This window comes from Lampetra fluviatilis, chromosome 62 (genome assembly GCF_964198595.1).
Source record: "Lampetra fluviatilis chromosome 62, kcLamFluv1.1, whole genome shotgun sequence".
In the NCBI taxonomy this organism is placed as follows: Eukaryota; Metazoa; Chordata; class Hyperoartia; order Petromyzontiformes; family Petromyzontidae; genus Lampetra; species Lampetra fluviatilis.
Genome location: NC_136336.1, coordinates 761,351 through 784,934, shown reverse-complemented (window position 1 = coordinate 784,934; position 23,584 = coordinate 761,351). Strand labels below are relative to the sequence as shown.

General features: G+C 47.6%; 1 protein-coding gene across 5 annotated transcripts; it reads right to left on the bottom strand.

The window, feature by feature from the left end:
- Positions 1–1,559: 1,559 nt before the first annotated feature.
- LOC144951479 (ORM1-like protein 3) lies at positions 1,560–18,202 on the bottom strand. 5 transcript variants are annotated; one of them, XM_078881784.1, is made up of 5 exons: positions 17,853–18,202; positions 14,570–14,645; positions 11,151–11,412; positions 6,398–6,549; positions 1,560–5,087 (listed from the first exon to the last, which is right to left on the bottom strand). In XM_078881784.1, exons 3-5 carry the CDS (start codon positions 11,322–11,324, stop codon positions 4,952–4,954), a joined length of 462 nt encoding a protein of 153 aa, XP_078737910.1. In that variant the 5' UTR covers positions 11,325–11,412; positions 14,570–14,645; positions 17,853–18,202; the 3' UTR covers positions 1,560–4,951. The 5 variants fall into 5 exon arrangements, with proteins under 5 accessions (XP_078737910.1, XP_078737909.1, XP_078737908.1 ...); XM_078881783.1 differs by lacking the exon at positions 14,570–14,645 and having other exon boundaries at positions 17,825–18,202; XM_078881782.1 differs by lacking the exon at positions 14,570–14,645.
- Positions 18,203–23,584: the final 5,382 nt, after the last annotated feature.

Below are 23,584 nucleotides of genomic sequence, written 5' to 3'. Positions count from 1 at the left end.
ATCAGGCTAGAAGGAACTACAACATGAAGCTCAAGAAGGAGCTTACTGATAAGACCTTAACTAGTAAGAATTGGTGGAGGCTCGTAAAATCCCACTCCGCGGTCCATATCTCTTCTCCATCTTCATTTACGACCTGGTCGATGCCTGCGAGAACCCAGCTGTACATCTACACTGACGTCTCAACCCTCGACACTCCAATACGATCACTTGCAAAAAGCTACACGGCGGCAGTGAGCCTGAACCAGGAATGTGACATCTGGCCAGACAAATGGAAGATATGTTTGGGTGGTTTACCTTTCTTGTACTTTGCACTATCGTGTTTTTGTACCTTTTGTTGTTGTAAAGTTCTTACCCGCCCTCTAATGGACATCTGTGAAAAAGAGCTTTATAGCTCATCGGATTCCTCCTGCTGTATACATTAATATATTCTGATTCTGTCAGCTAAGCATCAACCAACATGCTCGAGATCCTCGGTGCTAACATTGACAGCAAGCCGACATTGGTCAAAACATCTCACCAACATCTCCTTCAGAGCAGGACAGAGACTGGGTGCACTGAGAAAGGTGGCCAACAAAACTTGACACAGGGGGCCGAGCCAGTCTACAAAACTCGTGTCCCCAGTGTCATGGAGTGCTATATGAACGCCCGACCAACTCACCTAAACCTTGTCGACAACATCCAGAAGAAGGCACTGAAAATAATTGGTGTTGATGAAGCCCACGGCCAGCACACAACTCGTCATCACCGTCGACAAGCTGCTGCTGTCACAATCCCTGGTACAAAACGCACACCAACCATTGCCTCCCCACAGACCTTCAGGCCATGCTACCACCCCCATATGAAAGACGCCGTACCACCCGATTATTCACGAACCTTCCAAGTCACGCCCTTGTTCCCCCAGTTGCCAGAACATTGCTCCCTGGACAGAAGCTCCCTTCTGCTTCACTCTGCTGTCCGGATACATAATTGCCTCCCTGATGAACACATTGTAGGCGAAATCACCGATTCTGGTGTTCAGGCCTTCAAATGCCAAGCTCACACATGGGACATCTCCCAACTTCACCCCACGCTTTGTAGGGATTGAGTCTTTGAGCTGTAGTGAACCAATGATTATGCCGATGAGATGTAGTAAAGACTGATATGGCTATTGTTCACAATTGCACCCAATTACAAAAAAGCAATACTCGCAGCTGTAGGTAGCGCAAGCACCGTGCAAGGGCAGGGCACCCACCCCCTTAAGCCTGAGAGACATCTCTAAGGCTTCGTAAGCGTCTCAATGCAGTGGGGACACACGGCTGCGCTGCGGAACGCAGGTGAACGCAGGTGAACGCAGGTGAACGCAGGTGAACGCAGGTGAACGCAGGTGAACGCAGGTGAACGCAGCTCTCATTGGGAATCGTAATGTTTTGACTGCAGGAGGAATCTGATGAGCAATGAAGATCTTTTTTTGTTTCCCCACAGATGTCCAGTACAGGCACGGGGTCAGCAAAGCCAGCAAGCCAGCCACCAATCCAGGACTCGCGTTCACGAGTCAAGGGCATTTAGGACAAACACACAACCCAGTTTATGCAACGTTTATTTAAAGTAAGCCATGAACCAGAAAAGTATTCACCATAAATAATATCGATAACAGTAAGGCATTTGGACATCGATCCAGGTACTTGGGCACAGGAGTAAAAATGTTGCTTTTTGTGACAATTTCTACATTGGTAGTAAGCACAGGATTTAAGCAGAAATAAAATAAAAAAATACAGAATTCGGTGTAAATAAATTACTACGACCGTTTCGATAACAAAGTTGGATTCTCAGGATGTCCACCGTGAGTTTCGCGTCAGTCGCTTTGCGAGGCAACGCGGTGAATACAAACATGGGGAAAAGATTTTACACTTCACTTCATTTGTCAAGCAGCATAAAAACTCAAATTGATTTGAATCAACTTATGACGATGCGGGGGGGTTTTTGTTTCTTTTTTTTTGGTCCACGTACAAAACGGAACTCTGGGCGCGTTTTATTCTTTCCGCAGTGCATTTGCAGTCACGCAAAGAGAGCAGAGCGAATTCGTTTTCAATCTGGAACAACCGTCACGCAACAACGCAGCCGGTAATCCCCACCGACGCTTATTTTTCCATTTTTCCCATTTACAAGATAAACCTGAGAGCTTCGATTGCTGTACGTAATGTGTCCCACAAGTAATCAAAGCAACATTTCCGAGTACAAAAAAAAGAATTGTAATCATTTAATGTCGTGGTCCAATTCAACCTGTTCCATTCCTCATGAGCCCCAATGGTCCCTGATGTTAATCACCGGAAGCCTCGGCGAACAGGGTGACTGTATCACACCAGTCCCGACCCGGAGCGAAACGTTTATTTTACGCGACGGCGCTCTGTACGTACGCACATACAAATGTTGAACTTCTTTCGCACCGTACGTAGCCAACCGTGCCAATCACAAGTGTGATGTATGTACGCATGTTGAACTTCTTTTGCAAAGTACCTAGCCAACCATGCAAATTGGAGGTGCGGGAGGGGGGGGATAACAAACCAAACACAAGAAGCAGTTCTGAAGAAATGAGTTTTCAATCTAGATTATTTAAAAGTGGATATCTCCAGTGGCTGTCCTAATATCGAAGCGTCCGCCAACACGTCCGTAGTGCCACGCATTTGTTGTTTCGTCCGCCCACCGAATTGTGAAGTGGATGAATCACGTTACCCTGAGACTTAGATGAAAAGAAGCAGGCGGAGCTTCTTGGCGACTGCACGAAGCGGGTACTGGTGCTATCGTCGTACTTAGCGCTGGCACCTGCCCGCGATCTCGCGTAAAATTCGATTCACGCCGCCAGTTTGTTGCACCGATATCCTTCTCCCTCGCACCTCCAATTGTCACGGTTGGTTACGTACGGTGTAAAAGAAGTTCAACGTACATATAACGCGCATTTTTTTGGCAATAAAAACACGATTTGCCAATGCCTACCGGCACAATGGAGAAAACCGTGACACGTTTGGGCAAGACGTAAATCTGGTGCAAGGCAGGGCTTTACTGGCAACTGCATTCACGCTCACCGGGCCAAGCAGCAGCATCGCGCGAATCAAAGGGCAATTAAAATTTTGCGGAAGCACAAACACTGTTGCATGTCAAACGTGATATTCAAGTGTAACCATCAAGCATTACGTGTGTAAGTGCAGCATATGACATTGTTCACTCGTTGAAGTTATGGGGTTTTTTTATTTAAGGGGCACTTTTATTACAATGATCATATTTTTTCATGAGCCAAACATTCACAATAGATAATTTAAATCTACAATGTGATGATATTCTTTAGTTCTTTCAGTAAAGTCACGTAGATACAAGAAAAATAATAAAAAAGTGAATATTTTTATCTACTTTATTTTTTATTATTATTTTTATATCAACGTGACTTTACCAAAAGAACCAAAGAATATGAATTCCTGCAGTCACGAAAGTTTTAAGTCAAAATACAATGTTCAATTAACTCATCACAATGTGATGAGTTAACCAATGCACCCGCATTGTCAACAGCACCCAGCTGTAGAGGCGACTGTGCCAGGGGTACAGGAGGCTCAGGACTGTGCCAGGGGTGCTAACGCTGCTTTACTCAGCTCCCGGGTTCAAGCTCAAGCTTCTCGTCTGAGGTCAAGTCAACCTTTCATATGCATCCTTTCACAACTTGGCCAGGAAATCGATCGCGGCAAAAATTTGGGTTTCTGAATAAAATCTGCATTTATTGTTGTCATTTATTTTGATAGCTCGACGCATCGATATTAAAGCCGCATTTGAACATATAGGGCGGTACTACACCAGAGCTGTGCCATAAATAAATAAAATCGCAATTACTTTTTTCTTTTCCCTGCACTTCGTGAACCCCGATCAAAAAATCCTACGGGGTGGTGGTGGTGCATCAACATCAGTTCACGTGATGCCGAAGCGGCTGGAAGACGGAAATGTTCGTTAAAATTTGATGTCAGAACTGTTTTAAGAGCAACCGGTTATGTTATGATGCACCGGTACATATACCGCCACATATGATACATTTCGTCAAAAGTTTACAGCGGTTGACATTCGTCACCGGACTCTCCTGAGCCACTGCTTACAAACTCCCATAGCGGGGGCCCTTGCTCACACAAAACTGAACGTCTTGCCCAGCTCCCCACCGCCCCCTTGCACGATCGCACGAAGCGAGAGCCACGTGAAAGTGAACCCCCCCTGGCAAGGTGAGCAGGCTGGGGGGGGGGGGCGGAGTGGGGGGCCCTGTCCAGACAGGTTTCGAAAATCTGCAGCGCCAACAAGGGGGCGCTCCGAGAGCCTCGCACCCGAGCCAGAGGACACGCATTGCTACGTGCGTGCTAGCTAGCCATTACACCCCCCCACCCCAGCCCCCCGGGCTCTCCCGAATGCAACATCCAACGCCCGCAACCGTGCACACATGGGCAGCGTGGTGTAGGGGCGCTCCGCGCAAAGTCATATGGCCATATGGCGTGCATTTCCCTTACATGGGCGGAGACCCGAAGCGGGCGGCAAATTTTTACCCCGCCGCAAAACGAATAAAGCCCGCGAACACGCACGTGCACGCACGCGAACACACGCACGCGGAAGGATGCGTGTACAAATTCACACACACACACAAATAAAACCCCTGACGAGGACACAAAAGAGACATGTAGATGCTCGCAACAAAGGGGCAAAATCAGTCTCCAGGGGGAAGACGGGCAGGGGACACCGGGGCAAGTGTGGACGAGCAAAGAACAACACGAGACGCACGGCGAACGTATCGGCGCGCGCACGTATTGTGTCCGCACCACCCCACCCCGTACCCCACCACTGATGAGCGACAATGCCCAGCAACACTTGGTGGCGGAAAAGCACACGAGGGGTACGCGTGCCAAACCAGCTGGGGCTTGCTGAACCAGCTGGGGCACGCCTCCGCGTCCCCCCTTCAGTACTTGTTGATGCCCAAGAAGCGCACTCCGTGCAGCTGGGGCAGCTTGGGGATGAGGACGCTGAGCAGGGAGACGGTGTTCACCGCAAAGTGAGCCACCTCGTATTTTGTGTAGAAGCTCGCCAGGAAGTACCTGCAAACACAATCGGACGAGCCGCACACCCCCGCCCCCCAACGGCAAAAACAAAAAAAATGTCATTCGCGTGGAGGTTTTGAATTTTAATTACCCCAGCTGCACGGCATCGTGGGAACCGGTATCACTTCCGAGGTGGCGAGCAGCCCGGTAACAAATACAAAAAATTAAAACATCGAATTGCAGAAATCTACATCGAATTGCAAGTTTGAGAACGTGCCCTGACTTTAACACGTGGATTTTTCTCCGGGTCCTCCGTTTATTTTCCCCTCCACATTTAGAAGCAAAGTCACGCATGTTTAGAGTATTTGGCTGCTGCTATAAATTTCCACATGATGATGATAAGCGGCTTCGTGGAGCTATAATTTTGCGATACCCAGGTCACTTCTGAAATATAGCTATATAGCAGCTTAGTGGGCCGCCTTACATGGTAAAATAAAAACAAATATTTAGTGTAAATAGTTGATACTTTCAAAGGTGGAGTGCACCACCACCACAACTCGGCGGCGATTCCCATCAGGTGAGAAGAAGGCAGAGCCCAACTTTAAACCCCCGTTTTAGAGATTTTAACAAGCGTTAGCTTTTTTACATCATGCAGATTGGGTGGAGTTTGTAAATATGAAGAGACCGTTCTGGACCATAGCAAGAACAGAGGCAACACGTAACGTTGAATGCAGTTTATGTAGTTTACGCAAGAGGGTAATTGTGTGAATGTTTATACTAGAACTAATATGGTTACATGGTTAACCGATAGCCTCTAACCGGCCTGTGTGTGATTATATGAAATCTCTGAGCGACAGTTGATGTTTTAGACTCTAGCAGTCCCTCCGTTAATATTTTTGTAATACGTTCCATCAAAACTACTGTTAATCGAAATAATTGTTAAGTTGAATTCATTTATAAGTTGAAAAATAAGCAAACATCACCAAGTCTGCAAGAGAGCCGTTTTTCCACTACCAAAACAGAAACCGTAATGTAAACAAAGCCAGGCGAGGTCTAAACGCTCATAGATGGGCGTCACTGATTGGCTGAGGTCGTGGCTCAGCCTAACTTACGAGCGCTCGGTTTGGCCGATATTGCCCCCCCGCGTGCACAATGTAAACAGGTTAACATAAGTCACAACGTTAACGTCAGTCGTAACCATGGGATCCTATGGGAGGCAAAACGTTAACCGAAAAACCTTCAACTGATGTCACTGTTAATCGAGGGACTACTACTGTACACCCAATAAGGTTACATAGCGAAGTGATGGCCTCTTAAGAGGCCTGCGTGTGATTGTACAAAACTCTCTGGGGGGCTCAAAAACTCACAGGACAATAGGGCTGATGGTGAGGAACTTCCTGGAGGCAGTGTACTGAAAGCCATGGTCCATCTGCTCCCAGTAGGTGAGGAGGCGTGCCCGGCCCTGGTCCGGAGTCTCAAAGGGGGTGCCTTTCAGTGTGTGGAGGAACAAATACATTCCCTGCAACGTGACAAGCACACAGCCACTCCATCATTGTCATTGTCGTGAACAGGTGTGCACCTTCACAAACGTATGGTCAGTTCTTCTATAACGCCACGGTAGTAGCTACACTCCTGAAGAACACCGCGTTATGGAAACAAAAATCCAGTTATGATAACTGATGTAAAGCACGGTCCGCAATAATGCGAGAGATGCACAATGCAGGCCTGAACAAAGACTGAGGTGTGTGGGTAGCGTTTAGAACTATCCAGCAGCATCCCAATGCCTTGTGTGATGCCACGCCGAGGCAGCCGTATGACTACTTATTCCTAATCGCGTGACTTCGTTCCATTCGCTCGATCGCGTTATAGATCCAATTCGCATCCACGTTATGCAAAAATGTGTTCCCCAATACATTAATCGCGTTATACAGTGAGGGAAAAAAGTATTTGATCCCCTGCTGATTTTGTACGTTTGCCCACTGACAAAGAAATGATCAGTCTATAATTTTAATGGTAGGTTTATTTGAACAGTGAGAGACAGAATAACAACAACAAAAATCCAGAAAAACGCATGTCAAAAATGTTATAAATTGATTTGCATTTTTATGAGGGAAATAAGTATTTGACCCCCTCTCAATCAGAAAGATTTCTGGCTCCCAGGTGTCTTTTATACAGGTAACGAGCTGAGATTAGGAGCACACTCTCAGAAGAAATCAATAAATCAGATTCCAAACTCTCCACCATGGCCGAGACCAAAGAGCTCTCCAAGGATGTCAGGGACAAGATTGTAGACATACACAAGGCTGGAATGGGCTACAAGACCATCGCCAGGCAGCTTGGTGAGAAGACGACAACAGTTGGTGCGATTATTCGCAAATGGAAGAAACACAAAAGAACTGTCAATCTCCCTCGGCCTGGGGGTCCATGCAAGATCTCACCTCGTGGAGTTGCAATGATCATGAGAACGGTGAGGAATCATCCCAGAACTACACGGGAGGATCTTGTCAATGATCTCAAGGTAGCTGGGACCATAGTCACCAAGAAAACAGTTGGTAACACACTACGCCGTGAAGGACTGAAATCCTGCAGCGCCTGCAACGTCCCCCTGCTCAAGAAAGCACATTAAGGTCCTGGAGTGGCCTAGCCAGTCTCCAGACATTAATCCCATAGAAAATTTGTGGAGGGAGCTGAAGGTTCGAGTTGCCCAACGTCAGCCTCGAAACCTTAATGATTTGGAGAAGATTTGCAAAGAGGAGTGGTACAAAATCCCTCCTGAGATGTGTGCAAAGCTGGTGGCCAATTACAAGAAACGTCTGACCTCTATGATTGCAAATAATGGTTTTGCCACCAAATACTGTCATGTCTTGCAGAGGGGTCAAATACTTATTTCCCTCATTAAAATGCAAATCAATTTATAACATTTTTGACATGCGTTTCTCTGGATTTTTTGTTGTTATTCTGTCTCGCACTGTTCAAATAAACCTACCATTAAAATTATAGACTGATAATTTCTTTGTCAGTGAGCAAACGTACAAAATCAGCAGGGGATCAAATACTTTTTTCCCTCACTGCATATCCAATTCGCGTTATGAAAACAACACACATGATAGGGGAATGGACTGCAATTTGTTCATCCTCAGAGATTCAAGACTCCTGCGAAAGGGGAAGATCCTTGCATGGGAATATGGGCTGAATTGCTTGTTCCAGAATAGTTTTCTCAGGGGAGCAGGGAATTTAAGCAGCTGCAGAAAACCCACATGAGAGAATTACAAAGACGGGTTCTCTCTTTTTCTTCGGCTGTCCATCGCAAATGATGATGACTGCGCAGAAGAGCCAGCAGCGGCCCAGCCCTTGAGCAGAAGCATCAGCCGCACTGTGGGAAAGGAGTCGCTGCTCATCTACTGAATGAGATTTGTGTTGTGGCATTGCTGCTGCTGGTGTTGATGATGATAGGGCTTTTGCCCTTTCTTCTTCAACCCTCTTGAACGAGTCGGCGACAGACACTTCACTGCTTACGGTTGGCTGATATTTCCTCCCATGTGTTCCACATTAATATTGGACTCTCATGAGGTGTCTGTTAAAGACATCTTTGGAACACGGTTTTTGGCCACCACAAAAGACAAAGAGATCTCCCCTATAGCTTATAACAGACTGTTGGGGCAAGTGCTGTTAGTGAGCACCTATGAAGGCTGCCATGGCACACGAAGGGGTGGGTGGCCAGCACCACACCCAGCCGCCTTTGTCTCACCAGTAGCAATGTTTGCACACCGCACCAGGTACTAATTTGAGGCTGAGTCGACCTAGGGGAGGTACAGGACCGATTCAGATTATCATCACTGATGTTGGCCGTGAGCGGGAATCGAACTCGGGTTCGTAGCGCAGCGTGCTAACCGCTACGCCACCACACATCTACCCGCTGCACTGCTGCCGCCTCCAAGCCACAGCTCCATCAGCTTTGGTGGAAGTTTAGTAAATCTGCTCGATCCACAGACCCGCACTGGATCACAAGCGTGTATAAACTGCAACCCAGCTTCTAAAACCACTCATGCGAGATGCCTTCAATTCTTCGTGCCATATTCAACGGCTCACTCGCAAAAAGTTAATCCGCAGGTTGATTCAGCCACCTGTCGCAACTCAAACTTGGTTTGGAAAGTCTGCTTTAGAATCTGAGTTGGTCTAGTTTCCGCCCAAAGAAACGCAGCATATGGGTTAAACTTTAAAACTCAAAGCACTTGCTTTGCGACGCATTCTCTTAAAACTATGGAAAAAAAACTGGAAACAATTTAAATTTTTCCAGGTAAGGCCCACTGAACTATATAGCTCTTTTCAGAAGCGACTTGGCTATCATAAATGATAGCTCAACGAAGTGGCTAAATTCTAAATGTGATAAAGAAAAACCGGAGGATGCGGATAAAAATCCATGTGACCACGGGGAGAGAGACACGCAAACTCCAAATAAACAACAGCAGGCGTCAGGTTTTGGATAAAACTCATGACTTCCTGCTACCAGGCGAGGTAGTTAACATCTAATAGCCACCGTGGCACCCTGTTCTCCTGCACAGACCCCACATGCGCCACTCCAGTGGACACCGTGTCACAGCACAGGTCTCTCCACCTCGGCCTGCCAAGTGTAACGAGTTCCCAGCTCTGTTTACCTCTTGCATGCTTCAAAGTTTAGTCTCCGATGCATCCTCATTCATCTGAATGGCAGCTACATTTTACATTCTACCTAAACCCAAACTTCATTGCGTTTCACACGTACGTATGTACAAACTGTTCTCCTATAATGCCGGGTGTTTTAATTTTATATTTATCACATTCCTGCGGAGGGAGCTGGTAAGAACGTTGGGTTGCTCGGTCAATGGCGGCGTGGTGTTCCGCAAATATGGCCGACTGTGAGGGCGGGCACAAGCTGGCGTGAGTAGGTTAAACGTAGATCAGGGCACCACGGGGTGACCAGCCCCTCCCCACCCAGCCCCTCCCCACCCTCCCATCCCAGCCCCTCCCCACCCTCCACACCCAGCCCCTCCCCACCCTCCCCTCTCCACCCAGCCCCACCCCTCCCATTGTTGGATGCACGACGGACGGACACAATAATCCCCTGTGGGCTGGTGTAACCAGGAGGTTCCTACCAGTATAATACGATTAATTTATTGGGGAACATATTCTCTTTGGTTCATTCAGAAAAAGTCACGTAAGTAGAAAAATCTAATTAAAAAAATAATATATCACGACGTTTCGATCGCAACACAAGAGGTCATCCTCATGCAGAAAAATTCATCCAGCAGGTCCACTGCTGGATTAATTTAATATATTATGTTTATTTTAATTTTCTTTTTCTACCTACGTGACTTTACCAAAAGAACCAAAAAGTATGGATTCCTGCAGTCACGAAAGCTTCAAATCAAGATTGGGGAACACATTTTTTTATAACACGAATTGGATATAATGCATGGAGTGAACGGAACTTTATCGCGCGAGTAGGAATAATGCTTGTACAGCTGCCTCGACATAGCATCGTCTCACAAGGAATTGGGATGCTGCTGGATGCTTCTATATGCTACCCACGCATGTCAGTCTTTGTTCAGGCTGCATACACATCTCAAGCATTATTGCGGACTGTGCTTTACCCCCTATATTATATATATTATTAATTATAACGCGATTTTCCCATAATGGACTATACACTGAACTTATTTTGCATCGTACGCAGCCAACCGCGCTCATCGGAGGTACGGGCAGGCGGACAGGCAGTGAAGGATGACAAAATAAACACAAAAAGAAAATGTCAACTCAACAAAGTGGTCTTCACACCTGATGAGGCCGAGTTGTATTTACCGGCGAAACATCACGGTACTCGAATTGTAAATATTGTGTGGGTTTACTCTCCAACAAACAATTGGTTAGTGTGGAACTAATCACTAATTGTCACGTTTTGTTTACGTAACAAACCTTGCTAATTGGGCTGCATCGGGTGTGGTTGCGGGTTTGACGACACCATTTATATTCACGCGATCTAACCCATCAAAAAACCTCTATCCGGACATAAAAAGCAGTGGTAAATAAATAAGTTCTCAATCAGCCGGCCCGTAATCATCAGCGGTCCGCGGACCTCCTCACCACGTTGTGGATGACGTTGGTGAGCGTCCACACGACTGGGACGCTGACGAAGGGGATGGAGAGCAGCACGACGTGCAGCAGGAGCACGGCCAGCACGTACGAGAGCCACATGCCGCGGCTGTTCATGACGCGCGTGTTGGGGTTCACCTCGCTGTGCGCCACGCCGACGTTCATCGCGACGGCGGTGGTGGGGCCCCCCAGGGGGGCGCTGGTCGAGCGCTGCTGCCGCCGCTACTGCCGCTGCTGCCGTGCGCCGCTTTCGCTGTCGACGCAGAGCACAGCGATGGCACGGGGAAATGCGGCAAAATGTTACAGCTTCGTACGCGTGTGTGTCTGTTTGTATATGTCATTCCCTCCCTTCTCTACGCTTGCGAAACGTGGACCCCCTAATGGAGCATCTTCGCCGGTTGGAAACATTTAGGCTGGCCTGTCTATGATCCATCCTGGGTTTAACCAGGCTGGATTGTGTGAGGAGCTCACAAATCATTGAAAGATCTGGGCAAAGCCCCCATCGGTGAGCTCCTCCGGCAGGCAAGGCTGCGTTGGCTGGGTCATGTAGCCCGCATGCCCAGCCACCGCATGCCTAAACAGCTTTTGTTCAGCCGGATCGAGGGGGCTAAACGGGCGCGGCACGGGCTAGAGAAGAGATGGAGTGATGTGGTACAGGAGAACGTGGAGCTGAGTGGACTTGCCGATGACTGGTACCAGCGGTGTCAAGATCGGCCTCTGTGGAGGAGGCTCGTGAAGGACGCTACTGGGCAGTTGGAGGCAGTCGCCCTCCAACAACAACAGAGGGCGGAGGAGCGACGCTCACAACAACGAGCGGAGCGCCGGGTGGCTAAAGCACAGCAAGTTGGTACAGTAGGGGGCACAGGTGGTGCATCAGCCAATCATCTTGGTCATCTCGGTCAGTCGACCCGTGACACCTGGGTCTGCCCCGTGACCTCCTGCCAGCGGGCGTTCGACACTTCACGTGGCCTCAAGGTGCACTTGGCCTGGCACAAGCGTCGTGGTGACGTCACCGCCACTTAGTGGCGAATGGCGGTTGTTGTTGTTGATATGTTTGTCTGTGTATGTTGTGTAAGTGTGTTGAACTTCTTTCGCACTGTACGTAGCCAACCGTGCTAATCGGAGGTGCGGGATTAGAATCGCACTGTGCTCGTCATAAAAAAAACGATCAGTGACGTTTGGCTGTCAGCACCACAACAGAAAATGAATAGCACTCACGGAAGAGGAACGGTGTGGCACAAGGGTGAGCTGAGTTGGCATCAGAGAGCGAGAACACGACGCACAAAATACACAGGGGGTCTTCGATCAAACTTGACGTTTCATTCATCTTCCCCAGGATGTGTGTGTGTGAGTTAGAATGGAATATGTTTAGATAAGCAAAATACCCCGACACGGGTTTGCATTTCAATGGATGGCATCAGCATTGGCGTGGCCTTAAATGAAGTCGACAAAGTAACTGCAGGTAATTTCTTTGGCAGACTTTAGTCGAGTCGAAACAGGTATGGATAAGACTTTTCTGTGATACCACAAACTTTAGATACAGCAGAATCTCGATTATCCGCGCTAATGATGGGGAGGGCGACCGTGGATAATTCAAATTCGCGGATAATCCTAAAATATACATTTTCCGCGGATCTCCATTCCAAAAACCACTGATATAAGCATACATTATCTATAAGTTTATCTGCAATCGCACAGTTTAGTAAATTAAAACTCACAAAATTATCGGATAAATTACTCAAAATGAAGCACAACTGACGATTTCGATTGTTACTCTTCGATTTAGAACGAATACCCACGGTCGATGCGCGTGCTCAGTGTTAACACGTGGCCCACTAAGTGGACAGCAGAAGAGCCACGCCAATCAACATCAAACTCTGCCCACTGTTGTAAAAATATGGCAACTACTGTACTGTAGGGCCGATCACGTGGATTTCGGATTAACCGAAGCACATATTTGTTCGGTTTAAGCACATGACTTGTAATAAACATTTCCAAGAATAATGTGTATAAGTGTTTTTAGATGATTAATTTGGGCTTAAGGGAAAATCCACGAGTTATTTATTCATGTCAAAATCTCAGGTGCACAGTTCATCAGCTAAACCGCACGCGGATAATCGAGTCTACCGTGCGTCAAATTATGTTAACTACAAAAATCACAGGACGCCATTGCGTACAGAACTCACACTTCGGATAATTTTCGGAAGGCCGAAACCCTAACAAGGCCAAGTTAAACCGAAACAGGTGAATATATAAAACTTATATATGAAGATGGTCCTTTCACTTTCACGGCGTCAGGCACTCCCAACAATTCGCCCAGCGTCTCTTTGAGCCGAGCTCGTGGATAGGTCTGCGAGATTTACTGTCAAATTTGGTCCAACTTCACCCATACAAATCGGGCAGAACGCACTCTCAGCCAAGTCGCATTTCAAACACCCATGTGCCCTGCTGTCTGGTTGACCACGACTGTACGGGTGTGTGTTTTTCATTGGTGCGGCTCGCTAACAGCACTTGCCCCAACAGTCTGTGAAGGCTATAAGGGAATCTTTGTTTTGGCTTTGTGTGTTTGCAATCGTTAAATATGATGCCCTTTATCCGGTGAAAAATTACCAAATTTGAGGAAAGCCTCAGCAAGTCGTCTCTAAGACTTTGTTTTAGAAGGGTCCTAGAGGATGGGAATTTCTGGTCAATTGCAATAAGTGGTGCTTCGTGTGAAAGGAAATATAAAATAAAAACCTCACCGCGTGGACACTCAAGAGCTGCCGCACAGACTCAACACAAACCCACAACTGTGCTGCCATCTCCTGGCCAATCGACGTCAACAACACGAGGTTACTATCCGGGCAGTTTGACACATCTCGTTAAAACCAAAAAACAAGGTCAAATAATGTTACGAAGCTTCGGAGATATTTTATGCTTGAGTAATGTAAAATATGTTCACGAGCTAAATGCGAATCTTGAGATATCCTGCTGTTGCTAGCCACGCTGAGAAGTTAGTGTCGTGTCGCTTGTTCATCTTGGGTTGCATGGCCACACAGTCGTACCACTGCATTTCATGTATCTGTGTGTCACGAGGTATCTCTGTGAGTTTCTATGGGTTCACTAAATGGTTCAATAGTTTTAGTTCCATGGCCACACAGTGCCACGACTCTGGCTTGTCTGTGACTTGGTCGTAAAATGGGCGTACAGTGTGCGTGTGTGTGTGTGTTGGATGCCTGTATACGTGTGTGTAACTGTGTGAATGTGTGTGTGTGGCTGTGTGGGTGTCTGTGTGTGTAACTGTGTGTGTGTAACTGTGTGTGTGTGGCTATGTGTGTGTGACTGTGTGGGTGTCTGTGTGTGTAACTGTGTGTGTGTAACTGTGTGTGTGGAGAACGGTGGCGCAGTGGTCAGCGCGCGGCGTTACGAACCCAGCGACCCGAGTTGGATTCCCGCTCACGGCCAACACCGGTGACGATGATTATCTGCACCGGTCCTGGGCCTCACCTAATCCGACCCAGCCTCAAATGAGTACCTGGTGCGATGTGTGAACATCGCCGCTAGGGAGACAAAGGCGACCGGGCGTGGTGTTGGCCACCGACCCTCCTCGTGTGCAGTGGCGGCCCTCAAAGGTGCTCGCTAACAGCACTGGCCCAAACAGTCTGTTAAGGCTACACAGGGGATCTTTGTCTTGTTATGTGTGTGGTGTTCTTCCGCGAATATTCGCGAATCCCGGTCACGGCCGACAACGCCGGTACCTGGTCCTGGACCTCCCCGAGGTCGACTCAGCCTTAAATTTGTACTGGACAGCTGTGCAAAAACACGCTTCTGATTCTGGAGGGGTGTTAAACTAAACCCACTCACTACCCACTCTGGAACCCACTCAACTCTCTGTACCCACTCCTCACTCACCACCAACTCTTCCCTGCTACCCACTCATTATCCACTCTACCCACTCACCACCAACTCTTCCCTGCTACCCACTCAATATCCACTCGACTCACTCTACCCACTCACCACCAACTCTTCCCTGCTACCCACTCACCGCCAACTCTTCCCTGCTACCCACTCACTATTCACTCCCCGAGGTCGACTCAGCCTTAAATTTGTACTGGACAGCTGTGCAAAAACACGCTTCTGATTCTGGAGGGGTGTTAAACTAAACCCACTCACTACCCACTCTGGAACCCACTCAACTCTCTGTACCCACTCCTCACTCACCACCAACTCTTCCCTGCTACCCACTCATTATCCACTCTACCCACTCACCACCAACTCTTCCCTGCTACCCACTCAATATCCACTCGACTCACTCTACCCACTCACCACCAACTCTTCCCTGCTACCCACTCACCGCCAACTCTTCCCTGCTACCCACTCACTATTCACTCCCCGAGGTCGACTCAGCCTTAAATTTGTACTGGACAGCTGTGCAAAAACACGCTTCTGATTCTGGAGGGGTGTTAAACTAAACCCACTCACTACCCACTCTGGAACCCACTCAACTCTCTGTACCCACTCCTCACTCACCACCAACTCTTCCCTGCTACCCACTCATTATCCACTCTACCCACTCACCACCAACTCTTCCCTGCTACCCACTCAATATCCACTCGACTCACTCTACCCACTCACCACCAACTCTTCCCTGCTACCCACTCACCGCCAACTCTTCCCTGCTACCCACTCACTATCCACTCGACTGACTCTACCCACTCACCACCAACTCTTCCCTGCTACCCACTCACTATCCACTCTACCCACTCACCACCAACTCTTCCCTGCTACCCACTCAATATCCACTCGACTCACTCTACCCACTCACCACCAACTCTTCCCTGCTACCCACTCACCGCCAACTCTTCCCTGCTACCCACTCACTATCCACTCGACTGACTCTACCCACTCACCACCAACTCTTCCCTGCTACCCACTCACTATCCACTCTACCCACTCACCACCAACTCTTCCCTGCTACCCACTCACTATCCACTCTACTCACTCTACCCACTCACCACCAACTCTTTCCTGCTACCCACTCAATATCCACTCTACTCACTATCCACTCACCACCAACTCTTCCCTGCTACCCACTCAATATCCACTCACCACCAACTCTTCCCTGCTACCCACTCACTATCCACTCGACTGACTCTACCCACTCACCACCAACTCTTCCCTGCTACCCACTCACTATCCACTCTACCCACTCACCACCAACTCTTCCCTGCTACCCACTCAATATCCACTCGACTCACTCTACCCACTCACCACCAACTCTTCCCTGCTACCCACTCACCGCCAACTCTTCCCTGCTACCCACTCACTATCCACTCGACTGACTCTACCCACTCACCACCAACTCTTCCCTGCTACCCACTCACTATCCACTCTACCCACTCACCACCAACTCTTCCCTGCTACCCACTCACTATCCACTCTACTCACTCTACCCACTCACCACCAACTCTTCCCTGCTACCCACTCAATATCCACTCTACTCACTCTACCCACTCACTATCCACTCACCACCAACTCTTCCCTGCTACCCACTCAATATCCACTCACCACCAACTCTTCCCTGCTACCCACTCAATATCCACTCACCGCCAACTCTTCCCTGCTACCCACTCAATATCCACTCACCACCAACTCTTCCCTGCTACCCACTCAATATCCACTCACCGCCAACTCTTCCCTGCTACCCACTCACTATCCACTCGACTCACTCTACCCACTCACCACCAACTCTTCCCTGCTACCCACTCAATATCCACTCTACCCACTCACTATCCACTCTACCCACTCACCACCAACTCTTCCCTGCTACCCACTCAATATCCACTCTACCCACTCACTATCCACTCTACTCACTCACCACCAACTCTTCCCTGCTACCCACTCACTATCCACTCTACCCACTCACCACCAACTCTTCCCTGCTACCCACTCAATATCCACTCGACTCACTCTACCCACTCACCACCAACTCTTCCCTGCTACCCACTCACCGCCAACTCTTCCCTGCTACCCACTCACTATCCACTCGACTGACTCTACCCACTCACCACCAACTCTTCCCTGCTACCCACTCACTATCCACTCTACCCACTCACCACCAACTCTTCCCTGCTACCCACTCACTATCCACTCTACTCACTCTACCCACTCACCACCAACTCTTCCCTGCTACCCACTCAATATCCACTCTACTCACTCTACCCACTCACTATCCACTCACCACCAACTCTTCCCTGCTACCCACTCAATATCCACTCACCACCAACTCTTCCCTGCTACCCACTCAATATCCACTCACCGCCAACTCTTCCCTGCTACCCACTCAATATCCACTCACCACCAACTCTTCCCTGCTACCCACTCAATATCCACTCACCGCCAACTCTTCCCTGCTACCCACTCACTATCCACTCGACTCACTCTACCCACTCACCACCAACTCTTCCCTGCTACCCACTCAATATCCACTCTACCCACTCACTATCCACTCTACCCACTCACCACCAACTCTTCCCTGCTACCCACTCAATATCCACTCTACCCACTCACTATCCACTCTACTCACTCACCACCAACTCTTCCCTGCTACCCACTCACTATCCACTCTACCCACTCACCACCAACTCTTCCCTGCTACCCACTCAATATGCACTCTACCCACTCACCACCAACTCTACCCTTGAACTCGCTCACCGCACTTGGCCCCCCGGCAGCCCGCGTGGGCTACACGGGGGCAGCGTCGTCTCGAGTCGCCGAGTTCGCTGCCGTCACCAGCGCCGGGGGAAGAGTTCCTTTGATGGCGAGAGCGCGAAGGTGCACCTAGCTTGGCACCGTCCCAACCGACTGCTTGCTGTTACGTGGCTGTGCCAAGTGTTGAAGTACCGTGTTTGTTTACTGCTGCTGCTGTTGTTTGCGCCTCACTCTCAACTCCACTTCCCGAATCAATTCGCCAACTTTTCCCCACGCACCTGCTTCACATTTCCCAGCACAGATTGTCCGTGGCTCGCAAAGTCCTCGCGCCCTATTGGTCGCCGCCAACCGCCCCGCCCCGCCCCCCCTCTGAAATCTATCGGCCAATAGGAAAGCGAACTTGTCGTGAAGCTGACCCCGCCCGAACCGGCGACCAATGGAGATCGCGGCTTATGCAGACTGCGAAATAAAATTATTTGCGGGGGTTGCTTCCGCATTTCTCGCGCGAGCTCTCGCGAGATTTTGGCCCCTCCCCTCCCACCGCGAGGTTTTCGAAGGCTTGGTTCAGCCAGCGGGTTCCGCCCCCAAGTCACCCACGCATCGATTCGATCGATTCTACAGCGCTTTCGGGAGATCCGAGCAATCCGAGAATCGATTCTCAAGAGGAACGAACCCGGCAAGCGGGGGCAAAATTCGCTAATTTCACAGTGGCCTTAACATAAACATCATAATAGGCGACGTTTCGGGCAATGGCCCTTCCTCATAGCGCATTAATATCTCACATTCGTGGTAGGTTATGTATGTGCTATGAAGATGGGTAATTGCCTGAAACGTCGCCTATTAATTTTTCTCATAAGGCCACATACCGGGTATTTGTTACATGGGACCTTTTTGCCACAAATCAAAGTATACAAAAATAAGTTCTACCCTTTCCGGCAACAAAGCAGGTGTTAAGATATTCTTGGTTCTTTCGGTAAAGTCACGTAGAAGGGAAATAATATAAATATAAAACAATAAAAATTCTCACGTTTCGACTGCAACACAAGCAATCATCATCAGGTGTGAAATCCACAGCAAGAAAATTTGAAAAAAGTGGCGGTTTTTCTTGCTGTGGATTTCACACCTGATGATTGCTTGTGTTGCAGTCGAAACGTGAGAATTTGTATTGTTTTATATTTATATTATTTTATTATTTCCCTTCTACGTGACTTTACCGAAAGAACCAAGAATATGAAGCCTTGCAGTCACGAAAGCTTTAAATCAAAAGGTGTTGAGATGTTCAAACGCCAAATACAAACAATTTGCAAGCAATCATGTCTGCGTTAACCACACACCACAAGCACTGTGGCTAATGCGAACCTGATTCTTTCGGTAAAGTCACGTAGGTATAAAATAAATAAATCCCGACGTTTCGATCGCAACACAAGCGGTCCTCCTCAGGCGTAAAAAATATAATCCAGCACTGGAACTGCATAAGCGCCACGCCCCTTTCGGCGGCCGCGATCTCCATTGGTCGCCGATTGGGGCGGGGTCAGCTTCACGACAAGTTCGCTTTCCTATTGGCCGATAGATTCCAGAGGGGGGCGGGGCGGTCGGCGGCGACCAATAGGGCGCGAGGACTTTGCCAGCCACAGACGTGGTGGGAAATTTCGATTTAAAGCTTTCGTGACTGCAGGGATTCATCTTCTTGGTTCTTTCGGTAAAGTCACGTAGAATGGTAATAATAAAATAATAAAAATAAAACAATAAAATAATTCTCACGACGTTTCGGCCACAACGCAAGCAGCCGTCCTCAGGTGAAGACCAGGTCTGTCGGGGAGACAGCGTTTGAATGAAACACACCAACGCTTGGAGCGTATATTTAAGCTGGGTTGGAGGGGGAAGAGCGCCTTGACAAAATAATTTGCATATCAAGAGGAATTTAGCATATTTATGGGAAATGCAGATATGGGATTAGTACTACTTGTGAAATGCGTAGGAGGTGGGTGGGGGGTTTCAAAGTCATATTACGCCCGTGCATTATGCAGGATTAGAAGCGTCAAAGGGCGGGGATAGGGGTAGCATTAATAAAGGGAAGAAATGTTAATAGTATGTAGCTGCAGTAACTAAACCACCACGTAAAAAATTAAAGTATAAACTACATAGTATTATCAGTATACTAAATATACTCTCCAATAAGCTGAGCTACTAACAGTAATACATTACAATTCTATGTCGCAAAAAATATAATATGCTTCCAGCTAAACTTTTTCCCCTTACATCACACGGGTCTACCCCGTACTATATACTGCCATAGACAAACGCAATATTAAATTATATACTGTATTACTATACACCACCCTATACCTTAGAATAATACATAGTGTAATATTACACTATGTATTATTCTATCCACCCTACTGTATATCACACTGCTGTATATTCACTGTACAATTACGATACTATATATTACCTTATACATTGTATTAAACATTACAAATTTATACTATTTATTATTATACAATCTGCTATACACTATACCATTGACCGTCGCGTGAAAGATACTAAGAGGAAGCAACGAAATATGTCAATGGGAGAATGGTAATAGGAGACTTGCAGCGGAGCAAAGAATCCATTCCCTGCGGAGAATACAAGATATATAGTCAATGCCAGTGAGTGGACTGCGGTCTGAAAGTCACCGTAAACGTGAACACAATCAGTTAAGATCCGAAATGGTTTATTACGTCCTTCCAATGATTGCTGAGCCAGAATCCATATTCTCGGTTGAAATTGTCTCTGTGTTTGTATGTGGATCGCCTCATGAACGAATCTCTCATGGTAGCCAGATGGCTTGCAGAGAACCTCTGTCTTGGAGAAGTCAATGTCATGTGAGCCCACTGAATTGTAACAGTGATCTGCCACGGCTGAGGTGTTTGTCCTACCGTGTTTCAGGTCTGCTTTATGTTCACGGATGCGGTCCGAGACGTCGTTTGGTTTCTCCAATGTAACTGCTACCACAGAGGCAACTTAGTTTGTAGACGCCAGGGTACTGTATGTCTGGAACCACATCTTCTACAGACGGGACCAGATCATGGATTTTATGTACTGTGTTGAATCGGACCTGGATCTTGTGTTTAATCAGGATTTTGGAGATCTTTTTTGTGACCCCAGCAATGTAGGGTAAGGTGATGGTTTTGAAAGGCTCCTCAACAGGATCCTTCTTGATGGTTGAAGTGATGGCTTTGCGGATTGTGTAGTCGGAGTAACCATTAGCCTTAAGAGCTTGGCGTACGTGTTTGAGTTCACTGGCAATGTGTTCCTGGTCGGAGATGCATTGGGCTCTATGGTATAGTCTTGATGAGGGAATTCTTCTGGGTTGGATGGTGGTGGGAATCCGGTTTTAGGTAAGCATCCATATGGGTGGCTTTCCTGTAGACAGAGTGGCTCATTGAACCATCAGGTCTCCTTTTAATTAGGACATCCAAAAAGGGTAGCTTGCCATCTTTTTCGACTTCCATGGTGAATCTGATGGCTGGGTGTATGGAATTGATGTGGTCGAGGAATTGGTCTAGAGCAGGCCGGCCATGTGGCCAGATGACAAAAGTGTCATCTACGTACCTCTTCCATAAGGTTGGGCGTAGAGTGGCAGTCTGGATGGCGTCAGTCTAAAATTTCTCCATGAACACGTTGGCTACAACCGAAGATAGGGGGGGGCCCATTGGGGTGCCCTCAGTTTGTTTGTAGAAAGTTCCATTCCAGGTGAAGTATGTATTGGTTAAGCAATGTCTCACCAGGGGGGGTACCCCAGTATTCAGTTCTTGATGAACCAAGTCTTCAATGATTGTGATGGTGTCAGATACAGGAACTTTGGTGAATAAGGAAACCACATCAAAACTGACAAGCAGGTCGTCTGGGGACAGGGAAATTCCCTTGATTGTCGATACCAGGTCAGTAGAGTTTAGTACTTTGTCAAGGCGCTCTTCCCCTTCCAACCCAGCTTAAATATACGCTCCAAGCGTGGTGGTGTTTCATTCAGACGCTGTCTCCCCGACAGACCTGGTCTTCACCTGAGGACGGCTGCTTGCGTTGTGGCCGAAATGTCGTGAGAATTATTTTATGTTTTATTTTTATTCTTTTATTATTTCCCTTCTACGTGACTTTACCGAAAGAACCAAGAAGGTGGTGGGAAATGTGAAGCGGTGCGTGGGGAAAAGTTGGCGAGATCAGTTACATTACTGGATTATATTTTTCCGCCTGAGGACGACCGCTTGTGTTGCGATCGAAAAGTCGGGATTTATTTTATTTTATATCTACGAGACTTTACCGAAAGAACCAAAGAGTATGGATTCCTGCAGTCAGGAAATCTTCAAATCAAGAGCAAACCTGATTCCTTGCAAAATGTTTCAATTTGGTGAATGAACATCTGAACACCTGTTTTATTGCCAGAAAGGGTAAAACCTATAATTTTTTCATGCTGTTCTTGACACGACACATGTTGGCTTGTAGTTGTACTACTGCCAACGTAGCAGCATCACCAGATATTTCAAGTTAAGATAACTCCACATTTACAACAAACCAGACGCGTAACATGGACACACGACATTAGCTGCGTCGTCCCTGCAGCTTCGTATATCGAAACTTCGTATGTCGAATAACTTATAACGTTAGTTCAACGAGGATGCGTTCCCAGCCTTCGTAACTTTGCATTTTTCATCCTATAAATGCTTCATAACTTACCATTCGCATTGTAAACAAAGAATTGTTTTATTTAATTCACGGTGGAGGGACCCTCGAGCACAAACCCAAATATTGATACTGGACATCTGTGAAAAACTAATGGACATGTGAACAAAGAGCTTCGGAGCTCATCGGATTTCTCCAGGCTAAGATTCAGATAAAATAAAGATTCTCATTCTGATACAACTACCGAGGACAATGGAACTCCAGTAGCCAGCGGCCTCTATGAATTATATACGTCGTGAGAATTATTTTATTATGTTTTATTTTTATTATTTTATTATTTCACTTCTACGGGACTTTACCAAAAGAACCAAGAAGAATTATATACTTTCGCATAATAGGATCGACACACCCCTCAAGCGACCTGGCCACAAATGATAGCTCAACGAAGTGGTTTATGTGAAAATTTATAGCAGCCAAATACTCCAAACACGTGATGTTGATTCTAAATGTGGAGGGAAAAACTGGACTCGGAGAAAAATCCACGCGACCACGGGGAGAGAGACATGCAAACTCCAAATACTGTATACAGCAGGCGTCATGGTCGGGATCGAACCCAGCAGCTCCTACATACCAGGCGATGTAGTTAACATCTCCTAGCCACCACCAGATCGTGGGTTGTGTGCGAGTCACTACATTCTTCAAGCCCCAGTCTCTCCAGACCTATGGCTATGTGGTGGCAAATTCTTCCCCCCAATCGCACTCTGAGTCACCCGGACGTGGTCGCTCAGTTCTACGCTCACCGATCATCTGCGAGTATGCAGATGCGAGAGTGACCCACAAAGTGGCAGTCAATTCACCTCTTTGTCAGTCGGCAAATTGGGAGCCGCTGAAATAAACGCGTCACATTTAACAAATGCTCGGCTTTACTTGATGAAACATCGGCAAGGCATGGCCTGTTCAACTGATGACAGCCTGTTGTCATGGGAGTAGGAACATGTGTGTATGTTGAACTTCTAACGCATCCTACCTAGCCAACTATGCTAATCAGAGGTGCATGGGAAGGACAACTAAAA

Excerpts from the sequence above, each read along its gene's own strand:
- LOC144951479 (XM_078881783.1), bottom strand. The coding sequence starts at position 11,324 with ATGAACGTCGGCGTGGCGCACAGCGAGGTGAACCCCAACACGCGCGTC. Across the intron at positions 6,550-11,150 it reads CCAACGTCATCCACAACGTG|GGAATGTATTTGTTCCTCCA; the intron begins GTGAGGAGGTCC and ends GTCACGTTGCAG. Across the intron at positions 5,088-6,397 it reads ACCATCAGCCCTATTGTCCT|GTACTTCCTGGCGAGCTTCT; the intron begins GTGAGTTTTTGA and ends TTGTGTTTGCAG.